General features: G+C 36.1%; 1 protein-coding gene across 8 annotated transcripts in view; it reads right to left on the bottom strand.

The window, feature by feature from the left end:
* The window catches only part of DIAPH3 (diaphanous related formin 3), a 208,424-nt gene that overhangs the window by 120,282 nt on the left and 67,179 nt on the right, over window positions 1-20,963 (bottom strand). For 6 of the 8 annotated variants that reach the window (XM_085576840.1, XM_031504802.3, XM_085576832.1 and 3 more), the window contains 3 exons: window positions 7,747-7,779; window positions 4,895-4,990; window positions 3,868-3,962 (listed from right to left, as the gene is read on the bottom strand). In XM_085576840.1, coding sequence (XP_085432966.1) covers window positions 3,868-3,962; window positions 4,895-4,990; window positions 7,747-7,779 — 224 coding nt within the window. The remainder of the gene's footprint in view (window positions 1-3,867; window positions 3,963-4,894; window positions 4,991-7,746; window positions 7,780-20,963) is intronic. The other 2 variants (XM_077781371.2, XM_085576823.1) reach the window with 1 other exon arrangement.

The raw sequence follows: 20,963 nt of genomic DNA, 5'->3' as shown, positions 1-20,963 counted from the left end.
GCGATGGAGGCACCCTCCGCCGCTCCCAGCTGGGGTTTGGAGAGTGCCTTTGTGGGTCCCGAGCAGCGCTAGCAAGCCTCGCGGTGGTAAATGAAGAGCGGATCCTGCTGGGGGCTCAGTCCGAGTTTATTGTAGCCCAACGGGGCCAAATATCCTAGAACGGTGCCAGCCAACAGGAACAAGCACAAGGTGCTTGCACTGGCTTATAAACTGTAAGGGAGGGGTATCCAACGACCAATGGGGATAGGGATAGGGGGTGGCTCCGGGATGGGGGGATATGGTGGGGTCCAATGGGGGAAGGATATGGGGGGAGCCCCAGGTCCTCGCCCAATCACCCGGTGCCCTGAGTAGAAGCTTCTGGATGGATGGGAAGGGGCACCGAGTGATAGACAAGGCACTCGGGGGGGGGGGGAATGCCTCTTTCAGGGTGATGGATAGATACTGGGGAGGCAGGAAGGGAGGACAAGGCGGGAAAACTGGGGATAAACCAAGTTGCACACGGGGGTACAAAGGAATAAACCAATACATAATACAGGGATAATAAAACATACAAATAACGCAACTCCACAGTCTAAGATGCTTCTGACCAAGGCCTGGAACCTCTAAAAATGTCTGAGAGACATTTTGAGTTCCAACAGGGCTCAACTACTGTCGAGAACACTTTGGACACAATTTTGATGCTACATAGAGAGGTTACTATATACACTGACTTTCAACATACTTTACTGCCAATACCAATTAATAGAGCCACAAGATTATCAGCATAGTGTCAAAAAGTTATATCCTATTATATTGTTAGACCTGTCTCCAGTGGGATTAAGGTGTGTTAGATATTCTAAATATACTGAAAATTAGGTATTCTTTATCCCAAGGCATATACAATTGTAATGAAAATAATAGTCCACAGAAGAAATCAAAAATAATTATACGAAACTAAACAAATTATCCAATAAAATAAATTTTCTCTTCTTAGATTACTGCATCTTCACATAGAAGTATACCATTAATTAACTATCCATTAATAGTTTGATGATTTTCTTTCCCAGAGTCTAAATGCAAAAATAAATTTTGCCTTCTTTAGATAACACACATAGAAATTATCAAAATGATGTTTTTTCATATTTTTGATATACAGTATTTATTTATACAGGTTGCTTCATTTAATTGTTGAGAACCTAATTTTTCTAACAAGTTAAATGTTAACTGTTGAAAAACAATGCTAAGATCAAATAGCATGAGATAGTCTCAGAGCAAGGATCAACTATCTGAGACAGAGTTTAAGCTGAACATAATAGCAAAGCATATTCCATCTCTCAGTTTTTCATGCTACCATAGAAAATGTCTACTATTATACCAAATAAAATAAAATAAAGATAGACATCAGGCTGCTGTTGAGCATGAAGAAAACCTTGAAAAAGTGATCTAAGTGCAAATTAGACTAAAAAACATTTTAGAAGTGTAAACTATGTTCATCCTAATAACCTTAAAGTAATAGTTTTAGTACCAATATTAACTGCATCATTGAACAAAAGAATGAGAATTATACAATGACTATATATACTGTCACTGGAAATCATGATTCATGCTTGCTCCCTCAAATATTTAAGAGAAACATCTCATTCTTCAGTGAAGAAGGGAAAGTGAAGTCCAAATAGCTGAAGAGAGATTAAACATCTTTGAAATCCAAGTCACATGAAGTGAGGGCAAAACTGCATGTAGGAAGAAAAAGGGCATGCTGAGCATTGCACAGCCTCCTGTGCAATATGATAAGATGTTATTTTGATATTCCGATATGGTGGAAATTCATTTTGCAGGAAAACCACAGAAATACAGATTTGTCTTGTTTTGACATCTGAATACAAGTTCCTGTGTGCTGCAGTACAAGCCACACCTGAATTTCAGTGATCTTTAATGTAGCAACTAATTTTATAACCCTGATACCTGTACATGTTTTACCTAATCAACATTCATGCAAAAAGAGTATATTTCTAAAAAAACAATCTACCTTTAACTTTCTTTCATGTTTCAGTAGGGACTGGTCTGTAACACACTTTAAAGTATGCTGAAGAGTTTAGCTATCTAAAACCTATACCACATTACTGGTAGATAGTAATTATCAATTATTGATATATTATGTTTTGACATTTATGAACCATAATAGAAATAATTTGAAGTTTGTCACAGTATGCCAGAGTCCTGTCCAAAGCAGATAATTTTTCTAAAGACAGACATTTTCACATTTATTGATGCCCATCAAGATGACCCAAGATTATGACACATGACAGGCACTGACAGAAGTCACTTCGTTGAACACTAGGAAAGCAAGCCTTATGAGCCCTTAATGTGTGCAGATACCCAACTAAATGGTACAAAGTAGGTGTAATTAAGCTCTTCTTAGAGTTCCGCAATAGAAGACTAAGGTCACAAAGTTATCACAATAAAGATTCCAGTTAGATAAACAAATAAACATTTTCTACTACAAGTGTTCAACACTGGAAAAGGTGCCCAGAAGCCTATGGGGTCTCCAGACTTGGAGATACTAAAAACTGGATGGAAAAGGCCCCAATCAACCTGCTCTAGTTGACCTGGCTTTGAGCAGAGCCTTTGCTCAAATGACTTCAATACACTCCTTCCAAGTTATTTTTCCCATTGCTCTAAAACAACTCATTTGTGTTTATTTAATTAAATTCTTCAGCTTTTCAACACTTAAATATCACTCCATATAGAAGAACTTCTAGTTTCTTTTGGCTCCACATAGTCATAATGACTTTGTGTTTTAAAAAAATAATATTGAAAGAGAAGACACTACCTAAATAACCTCCATGGAAGAGAAGTGGTGAATGCTGTGGCATGCAGGGCAAGATATTGGATTGTTACAGCTCTAATAAACAAACAAACAAACAAAAAACCAACCAAACAAAAAAAAACACAAAAAAAAAAAAAAACCCAAAAAAAAAACCACCAAAAAACCAAACACAACTAAACAACCAAAACAGAGATTTGTGCAGATAAGACAGAGCTAAACAAAGAAAAGAAAATTCTGGTAAGTAGAGAAGAAACAAAACATTATATGTACCCATAAAAAAGTCTATTTAGGTGTGGACAATATGGAAAATTGAGAATATAAATTCAGCTGTGTCATAGTTTAATCCCATCCAGCAATCAAGCCCCAAGCAGCCACTCACTCACTCTCCCCGCAGTGGGATCAGGAAGAGATTGGAAGGGTAAAAGTCAGAAAACTCACAGGATGAGATAAAACTGTGCACACAAGCAAAGCAAGGATTTCATTCACTGGTTCGCATGGGCTGGGAGGTGTTTTCCACCATCTTCAGGAAAGCAGGGCACCATCACATGTAATGGCGACTTGAAAAGACAAACACCACCACTCCATCTCCCTTCTTTCTTCTTCCCCCCACTTTATATACTGAGCATGATGTCATATGGTCTGGAATGTCACCTTGTTCATTTGGGGTCACCTGTTCTGGATGTGCCCTCTCCCAGTATCCCATACACACCCAGCCCCTTGCCAGCGTGGCAGTATGAACAGCAGAAAAAGCCTTGGCTCTGCGTAAGTCTTGCTCAGCAATAACATTTCTGTATTATCAGTCCCGTGTTCAGCACAAAGACAAACATAACCCCATATCAGCCACTGTGAAGAAAGTTAACTCAAAAACAATACAAGCTGCTTTCATAAAAATATTAACATTAGAAATTAAAAAAAGAAAATCTACCATTCACAGGAAAAGAACATTCTTGCAGTTAACGATTAGCCAGAAGTTTACATTAAGAGGCATTTTTATCTATGGGTTTCTATTTACTGAGAAGCTTCTCTTGAAATACTGGAATTTTAAGTGCCATTTTTGTTACCTGAATCATGGACTCTGAGAGCTGTGTTTCATCTACTTCCAGTATCATAATTTTGATCTCTTCATAAGGCACTCGGAAAGATCCAAGGAAAATTGCTAAAACAAAGAAAGCAAGACAAGATCTTGGCTTCTATTTAAAAAAACACCAGCAAAAGAGGTCATAACATCTCCAGATTAACAAACACTATACCAAATTGTATAGGTAAGAGAACAATTTTTAATGTATTTTTAATCACTATTCTCTTTCAATTCCAGCCTTCTCCAAATCAATTTGTTACATACAACATCCAGCATCAGAGACGACTTCCATAAGTAGTAAGAGACAAGTCTACTCTGCAGAAGAATCACTTCTATTACAGTATATTGTGCTAAGCTGACAACTGTAATTTTTTCACTAGCCTTTCAGAGCCTTCTCTTAAAGAAGCACCATAACACACCAAAAACAAACCACAGAAACAGAACATTTTGTTAAATATTCTTATAAGCACTCTATTTAATCACCATATTACAGTTATTTCTTATTTCATCTCTGCTGGCATTTAGGAACCTGTTCTTCCTAGAACTCCTCTCATCTAAACTGTATTCTATTTGTTTGCATATTATTCCATGATACCAAGTATGGCCTAGTTTCTACAAAGTTCATGAGATGGGCAGACATGCTGCAGGCATTTTCATTCTTTTGTTGACATGGGGTTAGGACATGTAGGGGGAGGGGGCATCCAATATTCATTGATGAATATATTGAAATACAAATGGATTAGCCGTATAATACAGCATATAGCTGTATGCTTGCACTTCAATACATAGTCTTGAACAAGGAATAATCTTTAACTACTTCTCAGGTTTTTTAAAGTGCTTCAGTTGTGAAAACTCACGTTTCTGCTTAAAAACAATATGCACATATAAAAACATGTTTTAAACAAGAAGTGGTTACCAGGCAATCACACAAGAGAGAAAGGCATTTTTATGGAACATTTATACATTACTCTGAGGAAAAAAAAAAAAAATAACCGACAGAATCTACTTACACAGATTCTGTGCAATCTTAGGGTCCAAAACTTTTAATTCTTTGATTCGTTTCTTAATGGATTTCTTTTCTTCAAAATCCTCCTCCTCTCTTTTTACTGCCAAATTAATCACAAATACAATCATGGTTAATTCTTAATATTTAGAGGAAACAGTCATAAATTCAGAAAGCATATTTGCTATCAAACATAGTCAATTCACAGAGAAAAGATCATAAAATACACAGACAAAAAATTGAGAAGTTTTGCATGTAGTGCTTCTCTTCCAAAACTTTTGTCCTTCAGCCAAATTTGCTCTTCAGTCAGCTTGTTGGCCTTCTAGACTTTTTTTTTAATATACAGGGCCTGAGTAAACATGTTAACTGTACAAATTCAGTCATATTGAAAATATCACGCAACATGCTCCAGTTACCCTGGCCAGGCTAGGATTATGAACTGGATTTTAACAATAACAAATCTTAAAAAACATGGCAATATGTCTCAACACTGAGATATCTATTTTTTTGATTGCTTTTATCTAACTATATGCACCAAAATTATCCAAGATCACCAGCTTATTAAAGAATTAACATTAACTTAGAATATAACTAAGTTCATGAATTCAGAAGTTGTTATATATCTATATAGCATATAGGTATATACATAGATCTATTTTCCTGCTCCTCTCAAAAAGATGTATTTTTAAATGTATGATGTAATCACATTATTACAAAATACCACAAAGAAAAAGTGTTTGTATAAACATATATTAACATTGCTGGAGATTTTGGCTTATTGTTTCTTTTAATAATTCATGCAAATAGAAAATAATTAATACAAATAGGATCTCCCAAATACATTGTGTAAACTGAATCTATTTCTCATTTGTCACACACTGTCATAAGAATTTCACTTAAAATAACAACATAGACTTGCTAAAGTATTAGTAGGAATTATTATGAAAAAAAACTAAAAAAGTGAAAACGACACAAATCTTTCCTTAAATATGATCTGGTATTGTATTATTTTACAATAATACATAATACAAAATACTCTTTTTAAAACTTTTCCTTCATCCTTCCCCCAGCACAAATCTTCACTGTCAAATGTTATTTACCAAATGTATTGCTACTGTTTATCTAATTCTGTACACTATTTCACAAATTAAATTAGTAACAAGCTTTTATACTATGATTGTTCCAAATTAAGTTATACATGCTTCAAATATTTGAGAGAAGAAAATATGCTATAATAATATAAATGCTACTGACTTCCAAAGGAGATAGGTATAGACGAGAAGTCCTGTCAAGGAGACATAGGATTAAAATTTCTAGCTCTGTGATGATCCTTGACAAAACTAGACATAAGCATGAATTATCAAGAGGATTTCTCTAAGCTGAAATTAATTCCAAAAATATTACGAGAGATACTTAAGAGCTACATCATTCTTAAAAATGTTTTCCAAAGCATGATAAATTTTGCCAAGGATTGGGACACAGACTAAATGACCTCTTGAGGTCTTTGATCTTTGTTGTCTAAGATACAACCAAAGAGATAAGGAATTCAATTCCTCACACAGGGATTGAAGGACCAGATTCAAGTCCCTTCTGAGCAGGTAAAGACAGAAATTTGAATCATCTCCTAAATCACTTATAATACTCTGCTAGGTAGCCCAATGCTCCAAGAACATGCCACAGTGCAGAAAAGAACCTGTATTCTACAAAAATGAAATCACTAAGCTAAGACATAAAGCAGTCCTTAGAAGAAGGACTAATAACCAGGGTCCTGAAAAATGGGTTACAAAGCCACAATCCTCCTCTTTCGTCTGTTCCCAGTGTAACCACAAAATTCTCTTGACCTTGAATTCCTTTTAGCACATTGAACAGAATGGTTAGCAGTCTCCTGTACTACACACCCTGCTTACTATACATGTGAAAGCAAAAGTAGATTTTCACCACCAGTGTGAGAACTCTATAGCCCAGGTTCCAAAGGAATAGAATGACATTAACAGTACTAGATAAAAAGAAGGTTACCACTAAAGGTTCACTTTTTCTGATTGTGCTTGAAGAAGAGCCCTTACTGAACCCAGAAGGCTATGTCAAGCTACGTCAAGGGGCTGCAGATCCCAGAATCACATGACTGTTTTCTCCTGTAGTTACACACTTTAACAGACCTCTCACATTTCATAACTTCTTCAACTACAGAATGAAAACACTGACTCTTAAAAACATGACTTTTGAGTTACCTCAAAGTCTTATCAATGCTAGAATTGCAGATTATCCTAGAAGACCTGTACATTCCTCTAGCAGAGGTTCCAAGCAATTTTCATGCCTTAATGAAAATACAGTAAAATGCTTTATGGCTACCTTGGAACTCTGCAAAAAAACCTAGAACTTTAAAAGAAAAAAAATAATTTCCTTTGTAGTCACAATAAAAAGTAGTGAAATTATCTAAATTTACTAATTTGCTTAAACATGACCTGACAGTCTCAAACTGGATGCTAATAAGAACAGAAATTAAAAAAAAAAAAAAAAAAAAATTGCCTCTTCCAGCACTAGAAAGCAAAATTTATTAACTATGAGTCTTATAACCAAGATAATACAGACACACAAACATGCAAAAAGAATTAACAGTTAAACATGCACTACTTAATTCCCTACTTCCAAATCAAGAAGCAATGCTGTAAATTAACTGGCTAATAGCCTCAGGAATTTTCACCCGGGAGGGGGTTATACATAATGTTCCAGCACTACTTAAGGTATCACAACATAAGGAAAACCATATAAGCATAGAACATGTCTACTCTAGGAAACTCATGCAGGAGTTGTATGCAGAGTTCTACAATTATGCAACAAACTAAATTACTGCAAACTTACATGATACTTCTTCAGCAGAAGTCAGGTCACATCCTTATGTAGTTAGCAGCAATAAGAAGCAGAGGACATGTATTACTTTTCTTGCTGGTTTGAAATGTTGCACTTCCCACTGAAAACTTTGATACCTCCTAATGCCTCTAGAAAATATCACCCCCTTTGCTAACATCCTGGTTTCAGAAAAGGACACCGGTCATGTGGAGCCATGTGGGCATGGCCAAGACATCGTGCTATTTAATCCCATCTCACCTAAGGGCCAGGGAGGAGGGAAATGGGTCTTCCTCTTGCTTCCTGGAAAAGAGAGGGAAGGCGGAGGAATTCCTTTTCCAGGGAACCAAGTGGCAAACCTAATGGTGGGGTAACACTGGTCCCAATCTGTCTGCCATTTCTTCATTGTTTTGGGCTTGGGGGAAAAATATGGGGGCAGATGGTCTGTCCACCATTTTGTTCACTGTCCCAGTCAGTGAACAATTCCCTGCAAATCACTCTCTTTTTGCAAACTTTTGTTATTAATATTGTTGCTGTTACTGTTCCTATCTCATTGCTGTTTCCAGTAAATTGCTTTTATCTCAACCTATGATCTCTGCCCTTTTTATCTCCCATGGAAGGAGGAAGAGGGGGCACTAAATGAGGGAGTGCCACTCCTAAACCAGGACAGGCAGCAAAAAAAAAAAAAAAAAGCAGCCCCCAAAATCCCAAGAAACATAACTTTTCTCCATTTCCAACAATTAAAAATAAAAAAATATCCCACAGACAAGGGGAATGAATAGAAATATCTGAACAGGTGAAGTATAAATCTAGACTAAAAGGAAATCAAATAAAATAAGCAGTTAAATTTTCATTTGTGGAGAGCACTGGAAAAGAGAGGAAAGTATACAGAAGAAAGAAAACGGGAACATCAGTTTACAGTGTAAGAAAAATAAAGCAGCCTAGTGGGAGTGGGCAGCTGCTGCAGAAAGGATGTTACTGTTTGAAGGAAATAGATGTGAGACGTTACCATGCTAATGAGAGAAGAAACCAGGGGATCACAAAATACGCAGACAGGTTTGATCTTACTAAAGCATTCATTTTTTCAAAATTATTTTTCAGCTATTATACAACAAAAAACCACACATCCTTTAAAGTTCTGTCTATATGCTAGGCCTAACCACTGCAGGACACACACATGGCCCTAGCATCTGAGCTATGTTTTGTCAGTTGTACCTCATCTGATGTTCCTGCTCAGCCCTCTCAGGATGAGAAACAAAGTGCTAGAGCACTTTCAAACACACAGAATGCACTCCCCACCCTATCTTCACACCCCACATCCGTATTAACAAGACTTTAAAATTAACAGATGTGCTTGCCAACATACACACACACAAATACCTCAAAGGAGTTTTAGATACTGGACAGATTGCTTTTACTGTCTACTTCAAATTCAGATCCGTATACCCATTCAAATGTAGTCAACTACCTCCATCTGTGCCAATGACCTGACTGAAATTAGAGTCCTGAAAAGAGTGGCGACAGGACTGTTTTATAAATACTACAGTTGGAAGCCTGCAGAACAGCACTTCATAAAATTGTGGCCTGGATCCCATGGAGCTGTTCTGCAAACCTCTGAAACAATTACATTCTTGGTAGGTGCCACTGAAATAATTGACATTCATGAATTGCAATACACATTTCTATTTCTGCTACAAGTCTTGATATAATCTGCTACCCATAATCTTTGTAAGAAAAATCATGTCTCTGCATCTGTATGCTAAAGAAAAAAAAATCTTCTAAAATACATCATCCTAGTGGAAAAAATCAAAACAAAATGGCTTTGAAATACAAGCTTCAAAAGGAATATATCTGAACATTTCGATCTGAACATTTATTTTTAAAAGTGAATTCCTATTTCAGATGAAACTTGAAAACTACATTTCACAGAACACTCTTTGGAGTTATTTCATCACTAAGAAGAGTTATTTTGTCACTAAGAAAAAGAGCGTACAGAAGATTACACGTGACCTTACACTCTTCCTAGCCTCTTAGCTAAGACAATAGTCATCTTGCATTCTCTCTTCACTGAAAAATGAAAGAACAAGCCTGGGGTGATGGACTCAAAGGATGTACCCATACCGAGTGTCATTACGAAAGTAGATGCCTGGTTCATCTGTATAGAGCTCTAATTCTTAAATGATATCTTGTGTCCCATATAGCAAGGTATTCAACTGGAAAACCTGCAGTTCTTCATCTCCTATAAGTTATCTGGAATCAAAGGAAAAGATCTTTAACAGAGTAATGAAAAAAGGGCTTGTGATGTTCAGGAGGAACCTGTGTTTCAGTTTGTGCTCACCGCCTCTTGTCTTGTCACTCAGCACTACGGAGCAATGTCTGGCTCAATCCTCCTTGCACTCTCCCTTCAGGTATTTATGTAAACTGGCAAGACCCTCCAGAGCCTCCCCTTGTCCATGTTAAATATTCATGGCTCTCTCAGCCTTTCCACACAGGAGGGCGGCTTCAGTCCCTTCACCATCTTCATGACCTTTAGTTGGACTTTCACAGTGCATCTATGTTCTCTTTCACTGGGGAGCCTCGAAATGGACACAGTATTCCAGCTGTGGCCATGCCAGTGCTGAAATCAAAGGCCAAGTAGGGAATATGAGTCTTTTGACTGCCAAGACAAAAACTTTTGAAGACTTGGATTGTTTTAGCAGCTGCATGACTACTGTTCTATAATATGACATGCAACAAAACAAACCTATAGTCTCAAAAAAAAAAAAAAGGCCATCACCAAGCCTATGACCTAGACCATGACACTACAAATGTGCCATCAGCTCCACTTACATATTTCTTATTGAGTTGTTCACCAGCAGTTATTTGTGACTATTTACTTTTAAATAGTTTAAAAAGAAATTGTGAACTAGATCTAAGTAGTTTTACAATAGCCTTGAAAATACCTTTCTTCTTTTTTTATGAAAACAAGGCTAAAATAAGGTTTTTAGGCATAGCCCACAGAAGCAGGAAGAATGCCTGTACACTGAAATACCAGGAAGCTGATAAATATTCTGCTTGCCAAACGAAGCAACCTAAGGTTGTATCAACACAATTGTTAGCATCAGGGATTGCTCATCACTTAAAGATCTGTTTTAAATTATAGTTCGTTCTAAACCAAGAACATTAAACTCTCACATATTTAAACAGTAGCTGACAAAATTCTGAAGAAAAAAAAAAAAAACAACCCTGAAGTATTATTTGTTAAGAAAATGCTCACAGAAATATGGCATACAAAATCAGAATAATCATTCTCTTAGTTACAATCTGAACACCTGCTGGGCTCCCCACTAGAACTGAAAGTTTTAACCAAGAGTGATTCAACTCTTCGAAAGATCTGAAACTTAATTAATTCTTGTCTGAGGGGAAAGATAAAAGGGGAGGCTGAAATGAGCTTTCTACTACAATGAAATTTGCTGGACAGGAAAAGCAAAACATACAGCTGTTCCCAGCAGAACAGAGTCTAGTGCCAGTAGACACATAATTGTATAGCTTCTACTTCTCCCCATTCTAAGATATATTCCTACCATCAAGATTTAGCAGTTTGGGCCTTACAAAGCTGATCCATCACTTGTCAAAAGCATCAAAAGCTGAAAAATAGATCTGAGTGCACTTGTACCCAAAGGGAGCATAGCTGATTCAAGAAACACCATAACATTATTGATTGTAAATTGGAATGGCAACTGTTCCCCTCCACTATTTGGTGTCCAACAGTAGCCTTTCAGACACTGTTGAATTCCGGAGCAAAATATTTTTCATTTAATAATCCTTGACAGGCTGTTCTTCCACATATTTGTGTAATTGCTTTTTAAATCGAATAAATTTTAAACTAAGTCCTTCAGCACACAGTTTCAATTCTTAATTGTGCATTGTACAAAGAAAGACCTAATTTTTATAATCTTGATCAGTTTTGCTGTAACTCTAATGTACTTTTTATTAGTAAGAAGAAAGGAAACCACAAAAAGTATGCAGGATGTGGGTACAGCTTGAGCTTTTACAATGACCCTTTTACTTATTATTTTGTTTTCCTTTCTTAACAGTTCCCAAAACCCTCTTTTGCCAGTATATCAGTAATTTATTAGATTGCTAACTAATTCTGCCATTTATCATTGATTATCTACAATATGTCCAACCACTAGTATCAACTTTGGCAATTGTAGATATTCAAACCATTTTTAAAACTGTCATCACATTTGTCACCTTGCTTCCTTTCTTCTGATGTTGGCATAAATTCAAGCAATAGTTTACACAGCACAGTTCACAGCTCAGCTGTTTCATCCTTCAGTTCCCTTAGAAGTCCAGGGTGAATACCAGCTGGTCTTAGCAATCTGTTACTGTCCACTTTATTGACCTATCCTAAAACTCACTCTACTGATCACAGAAGTTATGTTTCTTGCTCTAATGTGGTGTTTCCCCAAAGTCCAGCTTGGAGATAAGTTCATTAATGGTCAAACAGAAATAATTTAGAGCTTTAGCATTTGGAAGCAGGAAAAAAGGTGTGCTACTCTTTTTTTCTTTCTTTGGAAGGTAGCTATGACACACTAAATCATACTTTTGTAGAGCATTTTTATTACATCTTCATCCATGCTTAAAATTCAGTAGTATGAAAATTTTAACACCTTAGCTCTAAATCACAAAGCAAAGCAGTTACAAGCAGAAACTTACTGAAGTCCTTCACAATTAAAATATACACCTATACTCCTAAGACTCAAAGACATGGCTTCTGCTGCATATAGATTTTATGTAGCATCTGTTAAATATGTTTAATTTGCTGCAGTCTCTGTATTTCCTTAACTATACTCTGGGGTTTTTTTAGGTGAATCTATAATTATATATTTTTTAATCTTTTAATGAAGAATTCATTACTTTGTTTAATATCAAAACTCTTTAAACTTCACTAAATAGCTTCTAGAAGCTGGACTTGGCCTATTTCTAGACCAAAGTCCAACATACAAGCTAATTTTAGTTCTTACTGTACAAGTTTTGAAGACATTGGTATTTATTATTTATTCACAAGAATAGGTAGAAGTATCTTTTTCATTTTTATATCTTAATTTACTACACTGGCAAAATTGTTTCATCATAATCTTAACTTTCAGTTTAATACAGATGTTTTCAGCCTTGAATTTTAAGACTATATGTCTTTGAACATATAGTAATTTTTTTCAGCTTCGGAGAAGGGCTTGGGGATTCTGGTGGATGAATGACTGGACATGACATGGCAATGTACACTTGTGGCCCAGAAATCCATCCACATCCTGGGCTGCATCAAAAGTAGCCTGGCCAAGAGATCAAAGGAGGTGATTCTGCCCCTCTGCTCTGGTGAAACCCCACCTGCATCAAGTTCTGGGGTCCCCACCACAGGAAGGACATGAGCCTCTTGGACCAGGTCCAGAGGAAGGCCACAAAAACAATCAGAGAGCTGCAGCACTTCTACAAAGATAGGCTGAGAGTTGGATTTGTTTATCATGGCAAAGATAAGCCTCCAGGGAGACCCTGCAGCTTTTGAATATTTAAAGGGGACTTATAGAAATTAGTCTCTATTGTGACAGGACAAGGGCTTTACCTTAAAAAGGGTTGATTTAAATTGGATAGATAGGTGAAATTTTTTACAGTGAGGGTGAAGAAACACTGGAACAGGTTGCCTGGAAAAGTGGTGGATGCTTCATCCCTCGAAACATTCAAAGTCAGGCCAGATGTGACTCTGAGAAATTTGATGTCATTGAAGAAGTTCCTGCCCATTGTAGGTAAGTTTGACTCATCATGAGTTTAGCCTTTAAATGTCCCTTCCAACCCCAATTATTCTATGGTTCCAAAAGTCACAGTATGGAGACACAGCTGAGCACTTCTGGAAATATATGTGAGTCCATTCCTTGCTCTACACACTCTGCTTTCCTCCTGCTTGCATATTCCTAGAATTTATGAAAAGGGCAAAATAATCTATGTACTTTAAAAACTTCAACTGACAAAAATGACCAAAAAATTAATGGAGAGGGGGAAAATGTGATATCAAAGTAGGAAGTTTAATCAGCTTGTGGAGTAATCAAATGAGCATCAAAATGTGGCAGACCATGTAACCAGAAGCAGGGCAGAAAACATCAGTCAGGCCTTCAGCATCAATGAACTGACACGTGTTCTGCTGCTCAAAGAGCACCATACTGTGATCCAGGAGAGCAGAAGTTTGCAATGCATCTGAAAGAAACTATTCACCATTTTCCTATTTTTATCTATATAGTGAATTCCAGAACCTAATTTTCAGTTGTGCCAATTCCCTGCACAGCCATATAAACACTGTCAAACAAGAAAAAGAATTGGACTCCCCCCATCTAGCAGCACCAGATTTGCCTGCCACTGAAATACGGCACATAACAAATTCATTAAATTTGTTGTCATGTATATTATAAATAGAAATTACACATTTTTAATTAACCATTTGTTTTTAAGGGTCATGTCGCTCAGAATAGTACACTGTAACTGATAGGAGAGACATTTTTCATAATTGATTTCATCTTTGTTATTGTAAGATTTAAATTTAACAAGTACCATCTGAGTATACACATAGGTTGAAGATATATCTCCAACAGAAAAAATATTCCATCAGGATCTCATCTCCTTCCTTTAAACTATGGGGTTCATTTCACTTGTGTAAAATATTGTTGTATACTCTTACCAGCACCCAGTTCTCAAAATCAGGTTAACTAAATATCCTTATTGATGAACAATACCCCAAACAATTCAGAAGAAAGAAAATTTTTATTAGTTATTATGAAGAAGTAATTTCTTTTCAGAACACTGTAGTACAATATAATGCATATTGCACTATACGTTATTCATCTGTAAGTCCTTTTGCTGAACAGTTTTTATAAAGGGTACTCTATGTGTTCTGATGTTATTTTTAATTCTTTCATTAACCTCTGATATTAACTTAAAATAATTCAAGATATTTCCAGGAGGGAAACACTGGTTCAGGCTTTCAACCTAATTCTTTGAGTGACTATACAAAAAAAAAACCCAAGATATGGAACTAGAATAGATAGGGTAGTGCAAGGGCAGGAATGAATGATCTGACATAAGAGGGACAAAAAACTTAGTAAGCTACCACTGTCACCTCATAGCACTGTCAGTGCCTCACAAACCACAAAGGCAGGGGCAGTACCAACCTGACAAAGGACTGATCATTAACTTGTGACAAGAAACAGCAGTACACGGGACTCCAAACTGAAAGGGCAAATGGACAAGAATAGCAAACTGGGATTATTAGGGAGGATCTGGTGTATTCTGAGTCAAACTGAATGAAGAGCCATGGCCAGCAGCGGAATGCCAAATTACAAAGGCAGCAGAAAACCAAGGGTATCAGAGATAATAAAGAGCACTCCCATACAAGTACCTCAAAGCACCTGAAGCATGTCTGGAGGTCAGGATGGGACACTTCTATCAACCTAAGACATGAAGTGCTGGTATATAGTCAGCCAGTGCGACTAGATCTCCAGGATGATGGCATTAGCTGAACAGCACCCTGAAAGTAGTGGCTTTGCAGGTCAGATGCCAGAGTTTGAACCTTCAGAGTGAGACTGCTTACCCCTTCTTACAATCCCTGGGAGCTGGAAAATATGGGAGGCAAGCCAATGAAAAGCTGTGGATCTCCCATCCTGCAACGTGCAGCCCACCCTCTTCCTCATGCACTCCTGATAAACCTGCTGCTTACAAACATTTACCTTGTGTAGTGTATAGGAGCAGGAGAGATGAGATAAAGGAATGCAAATCTATACCTTACTTTTAAATTCTTGCAACAATTAATAGAAACTACTGTGTCATCTAATAAATGTAAAATACGAACTCACAGTCCAAAGTTCAGGTCACTCTTAAAACAAAGCATAGCAGATACATTTTTCATAATTTTGTTAGGTCTATTTTCAAAATATTGAGGTCTTTTTCTTAAAAAGGCAAGGTAAATGTGCCTGAATCTCTCTGAACTATTTGTCTGGAACCAATCTACAGTTCAATTTATTCATTACTACTTTTTACTCATTTCTTGTGATTTAAACAGTTCTTTTCCCTTTCTAACGCTCTTCTTAAAGAATAAGATCTTGCACTACAACATGATCTTTGATTTTTTTTAATTAAATATTTCAAATCCATTTAATCTCTTCACCTGATGATACCAGCAGCTTCTACGCATCTGTGATTTAATCTGCCTTGAGTCTGAGACAGTAGAACTGAAAGTCACATTACAAAGCATGACTTGTAAACATATTAATGACAATGCTTCCCTACTGGAAATATTTCTGTGAAATCCAGGATTTGTTCTGCTGTTCTTCCCTTACCTTTATTTCCTTTTTTTTGTAAACAACCTTTTTTTGTAAACAAAATATATTTTTAGATATATAAGTCCCCATATCTACATAAAATACCCATATCTACATAAACTGAAGTAAAAATCAGATTCTAGTGCTAACCTAAATTTGTGTTCACAATGTTAAATTTCAGGCATGAGCATCTCCACTAAGTTCTGATTCCCTGACCATAAGGGAAGGCAAGGGAACTATGCCATAGTCTTACACAATATCAAATCTATCCAAATGGACTGGAGAAGTGTGAGCTTGTTTCAGACTGATTCTTTCTCAGGTGTTTAATTACCAGCTTTCTTTGCTTTCTTCTGAAACAAAATATTGCCCTCACACTCTCCACTCCCAAACAACACCAATACTCTGCCACCTTTAAGTAGTCAATCAGCTACTATAGGTCTTCATAATCCATTATTAGCAGAGGAATGCCAGCAAGGCAACACAAAGCCAGTAACAAACAAACTTTTTAGTGACTGCTGCCTGTCTTCCTGTCCTGCTCTCTGTACTGGCACCCCTGCAACCATGAGGTACATGCTGGGGCCTCAGTGGCATACTGGTAAATACCAGGTAGGCAAATACAGCAACATTTAGCAATGTGAACAAGGGATTGAACATGTTAAAATTTATTTGTTTATGAGAAAAGTTCTGTTTAAATACAAACAAGTGAAGTTACAGTTAAAAGTTTTGTATAAAAGTCCTGCAGTTTTGATTTTGTAGATCCCACATGTAGTGTAAATATCCTAAGATTACTTGAAATGCACTTGAATAGAGCAAGCTCTTTCAGAACAGGACATAAAAGTAATAACATTTGCCAATCATACTTAAGTATTTGGCTTTGTTCTCAAATTTGTCTTTCTTCTACTCATTCAGCTTCTGTAGCATCCTACCCTTCTTGAATCTGAAAATGCTTCCAAACTGCCATCAATTCAGCCTTTCAGCCTTTTCTTAACATATGCAACAGATCATTGAGATTTTTTAATAAGTAATTATTCCCAAAACTGATCTTTCAGAAACTCTATTAATAGCCTCAAAGTCCAATGCACTGTTTTTCAACATTCCCCACATCCTCTTAAACTTACCTGTTTTACAAGTCAGCAGCTAATCCCACTTTTCATTAATATTGGTACAACAGAAGTCCTACTGCGATCCAGAGGTTAAGCTGATCATACTTGTTTCACTTAGAAAAACTGTCATCTTCTCAAAAAACTAAAATGTTATCTACTGCCTAGAATAATTTACTTTTCATATGCTGAATCTGACATACACTTCACTCTCCTTTTACCACTGTGTCTTTGATTATAATGTGTAGAAAAACTGTTCAGTGTTTCTGCATATCATTCATAATGAACTAACAAACATACGAAATAAAGTCCTCAGTCATTTTTTAATGCAACTTCTAGAAAAGGTGCTGTCTTTTTTCCCAGCAAAAATAAATAAAAATCCCCTCAGTATTGCCTTGCTATAACTACTAAATGATGCATGATTCCCTTGCAATCATCACTAAATATCATACACAGTTTCTAATAAAAGCAGTGAAATGGATTTACATAATTGAATAAAGAAAAAACCAATAATGGTCCACAGTATAAGTTAAATTCAAGTGTACAAGCACTTCAATTTTATGTGCACAAGCACTTGAAGGATTATGCTGAAACAAAATATGAATTTAGCCAACATTTTTTATTGCTAAAGCAAGAGCTGTCAATCAGCACATTTGTTTGCATGGTCTCATTAGAGTATATTGCCTCAATCTCAACAGTCATAGTGAAGAATGTTGGGAGCATAACTGAATGTAACTGTATCTACTTAACAAGCATTCATGCACTCTCATTAATTTTTTTCATTTCACTTTGAAGCAAGACATGGCTCATACCAGAACAATAACTTGCTGATAATTGTTTGAGACAACAACTGGACAGGAACAGTGCAGAGGTGAACTTTCCTATAGATTATAGTGTGCTTCAATGAATTACAATTAGCTTTAAAAGTCATCTGTCCTGTTCAGCAGCTTTCAAGATATTTCACTAGCAACTAAAGAAATCCTAACATATTTTAGGCTTTAAAAACCCAGTTGCATTATATTTTCTAAGAAAGAAATTTCTCCAGAACACATGACAAGTATCGAAATAAGTGAGCTCACAGCTCCATAGTATTTATAAAACTGTCACATGGTAAAAACTGCAGCTCAGTTTGTCATTTATTAATTTAAATGATAATAAAATAACAAAAATAATTTATACAACTCCCAGATCACAAAACACCTTTACAAAACTCTGATGATAACTTTACCGTACTCCTCTGCAAGTGTCATATTTAGGAATATAACAAAACTATTCAGATCAATTACAAATCACTAAGGAAAACAACTGCATATAGAGCTGTATAATTGTATTCCATAACAAGCTAAATAAAAATAGACTTTATATCTACCTAATCTATGGTTATCATAATGTACTGATACAAAAATAAAAATTAAAAACCAATCAAAAACCCACAACACAAAACTTAACAAGATTACTTATGAAATAAGTAATGTTTAAAAAATCTTTCAGATTTTTAACTCTTTTAATACACTGTTATGTGCTGATAATGTTCCCTGTCTCTTCTAGAATAATCACTTCTATGCTGCATTATCCCTTGCTTTTGCTGCCCCAAAACTCAACCTTTTTTGAAGTCAGAGGATAACTCCCTCTACATTTATCTGTAGGTCCCCAGGAAATCGTTGAAATCAAAGTGTTCCATTTCAGCAACAGAAAAATCTCTGTATCTAGAAAAACATTATTTCTTTAAAATTATTCATAGTTAGAAGGCTGACTTCATAATAAAAATGGGTTTTGTTAGTATTGTTATTATTAAGTGACATATCTGCAGAAATTATTCACTCTTTTTACTAGGATAAAAAGAAAAGTTTGGGGATGAAAGAAGAGCTATAAGAATAAAAGCAGATTTTCAACAGAAAGTCTGACTTTAGATGCAGAAAAAAACTGTATTTAAGATCCATTAGAAACCTACATCCTGACCAAATTCTTCAATTTATAACAAGTAAACGGGCCTCCAGTAACAGGTAGTGATGTCAATTTATATAGAAAGCAATTGTGTAGGGAAAAAATAATTTCAATTTAAAAAAGAAACAGACAAATTAAAATTTTCCACTGCCTTAGGAAAAGAACGCACATAATGACAGCATGGAGACAGACCACTGCACCCATTCCAAACAGAATGCTGGACAAGCATCATTACAAATGAAAGAACTAAAGAAAGAAAGGACAAAAGAATGAAAGAAACTACAAGACTTACTTTTCTGCATCAAACAAATCTTCAGGAAGCAGGAAAGATTTCAGGTACAGTTTAAAGCCAGCTGTTAATCAATTAATTGCTTTCTGTAGCACTTATCTCCCAAAGGCAGCACTGAGAACAAATGCAGTTATAGTTTCTGTGTAAGGGCACAAGTACACCATAGTCTTTGAGCCACTGCCGTTTCTTAAAGTATACTTTAAGTCATCAAGGTCTTCCCCAAAGCTGGGGATGTTCCCATACAAACATGGTGCAGGAACTTTACTTTCAAATTTGTATATTCAAAATCACATCTGTACATGTGGATAACATGCCTCAATGAATTCCAATCACTGACAAGCAATTTCTCTAACAGTTGTGTAACTCTCTACTGTGCTCTACTCACACACCATCCATCACCTGGAATGGCATCCTGGAGTTTACAGAATAAATATCATTCTTTTAAAAGCAATATGATGCATAGAGATATCAGCAAGCTGGTAAAATCATAAATGCACTTGAAGCAACCAATAACCACACTATTATCATAAAGTTCTCTCCATATAGCAATCAATGCTTATTCATCCTAAATCCCACCCATTCCCCCTGTAAAAATGTCTGACGCATATGGGGCTTATATACAATACAGAATTTGACACACTTACAACAGATGGGATGCAAACATGATGTTTTGTTTTGGTTTAACTATATCAATGCCTGTCAAGAATGGAGACAAATCTGTTGGAACTGTTTGCTGGGTTTCTCCTGTGTATTTTTTTTTTTTGAAGCTGGGGAGGGGGGGAGGGCTGGAGTGCAGGCGGTGATAGTTTTGTTTTCCCAAATACTTAAGCATTGTTTGTCTATAGTTCTCACACTTCCAACACTTACTATGAAAATAATAAGTTCAAAAACTCTTAGACTTTCCGTACTTATTCTGGAAAATGGGATTAAGGACACATCAAAGTTAACAGTGCTTTATGGAAGGACTTTATAGAAAAAGAGAAGGTAGATGCAATTCTATCTACCCATTTGAGTTATTTTCTCTACTAGGGCTCCATTGGACCCCAAATGCATCCAAAGATCCATACCCACCAAAACTTTAGGTGGATAAAACTTTTGGAAGGAATTTTCATCCAAAAATCTATAGCAGAAAAAAAAAAAAAACCTGCTAAAAAGAAATAAATATACATCTCATATCTCTGCATTCTGGATGGATAAACTTTGATGTAAAGAAAATACAAAAATTTCTGCACGTGTAAAACAAAAACCAGGCATCATGGAAATCGATATAGCAACTTAATTTTACCCAAAATGGAAGTAAAAGGATGGAAAAATGCCATATAATCATAGGAAGAATTTTTTGTTTCTGCCTTCAGAAATCAAGACTTTTAAACATTATGCAGTCACCATTGAAGGTTCTTTGTCAGCTATGCTCCTGCCCTTCTCTCCTTCTTTTCCCCTATCAGAGGTACAAACACCGAACACCTCTAGGAAAGGAAGTGGTCTGAACTCTGTCCATAGTCAAATAGAGTAATCTGCCTTCATTATGCAGGATTGAGATGATCATAGCTCAGTTCA

Source organism: Lonchura striata, chromosome 1 (assembly GCF_050655825.1).
Source record: "Lonchura striata isolate lonStrDom1 chromosome 1, ASM5065582v1, whole genome shotgun sequence".
Taxonomy (NCBI): domain Eukaryota; kingdom Metazoa; phylum Chordata; class Aves; order Passeriformes; family Estrildidae; genus Lonchura; species Lonchura striata.
The sequence above is the reverse complement of the archived record's forward strand: the minus strand, read 5'-3'. Positions and strand labels throughout refer to the sequence as shown.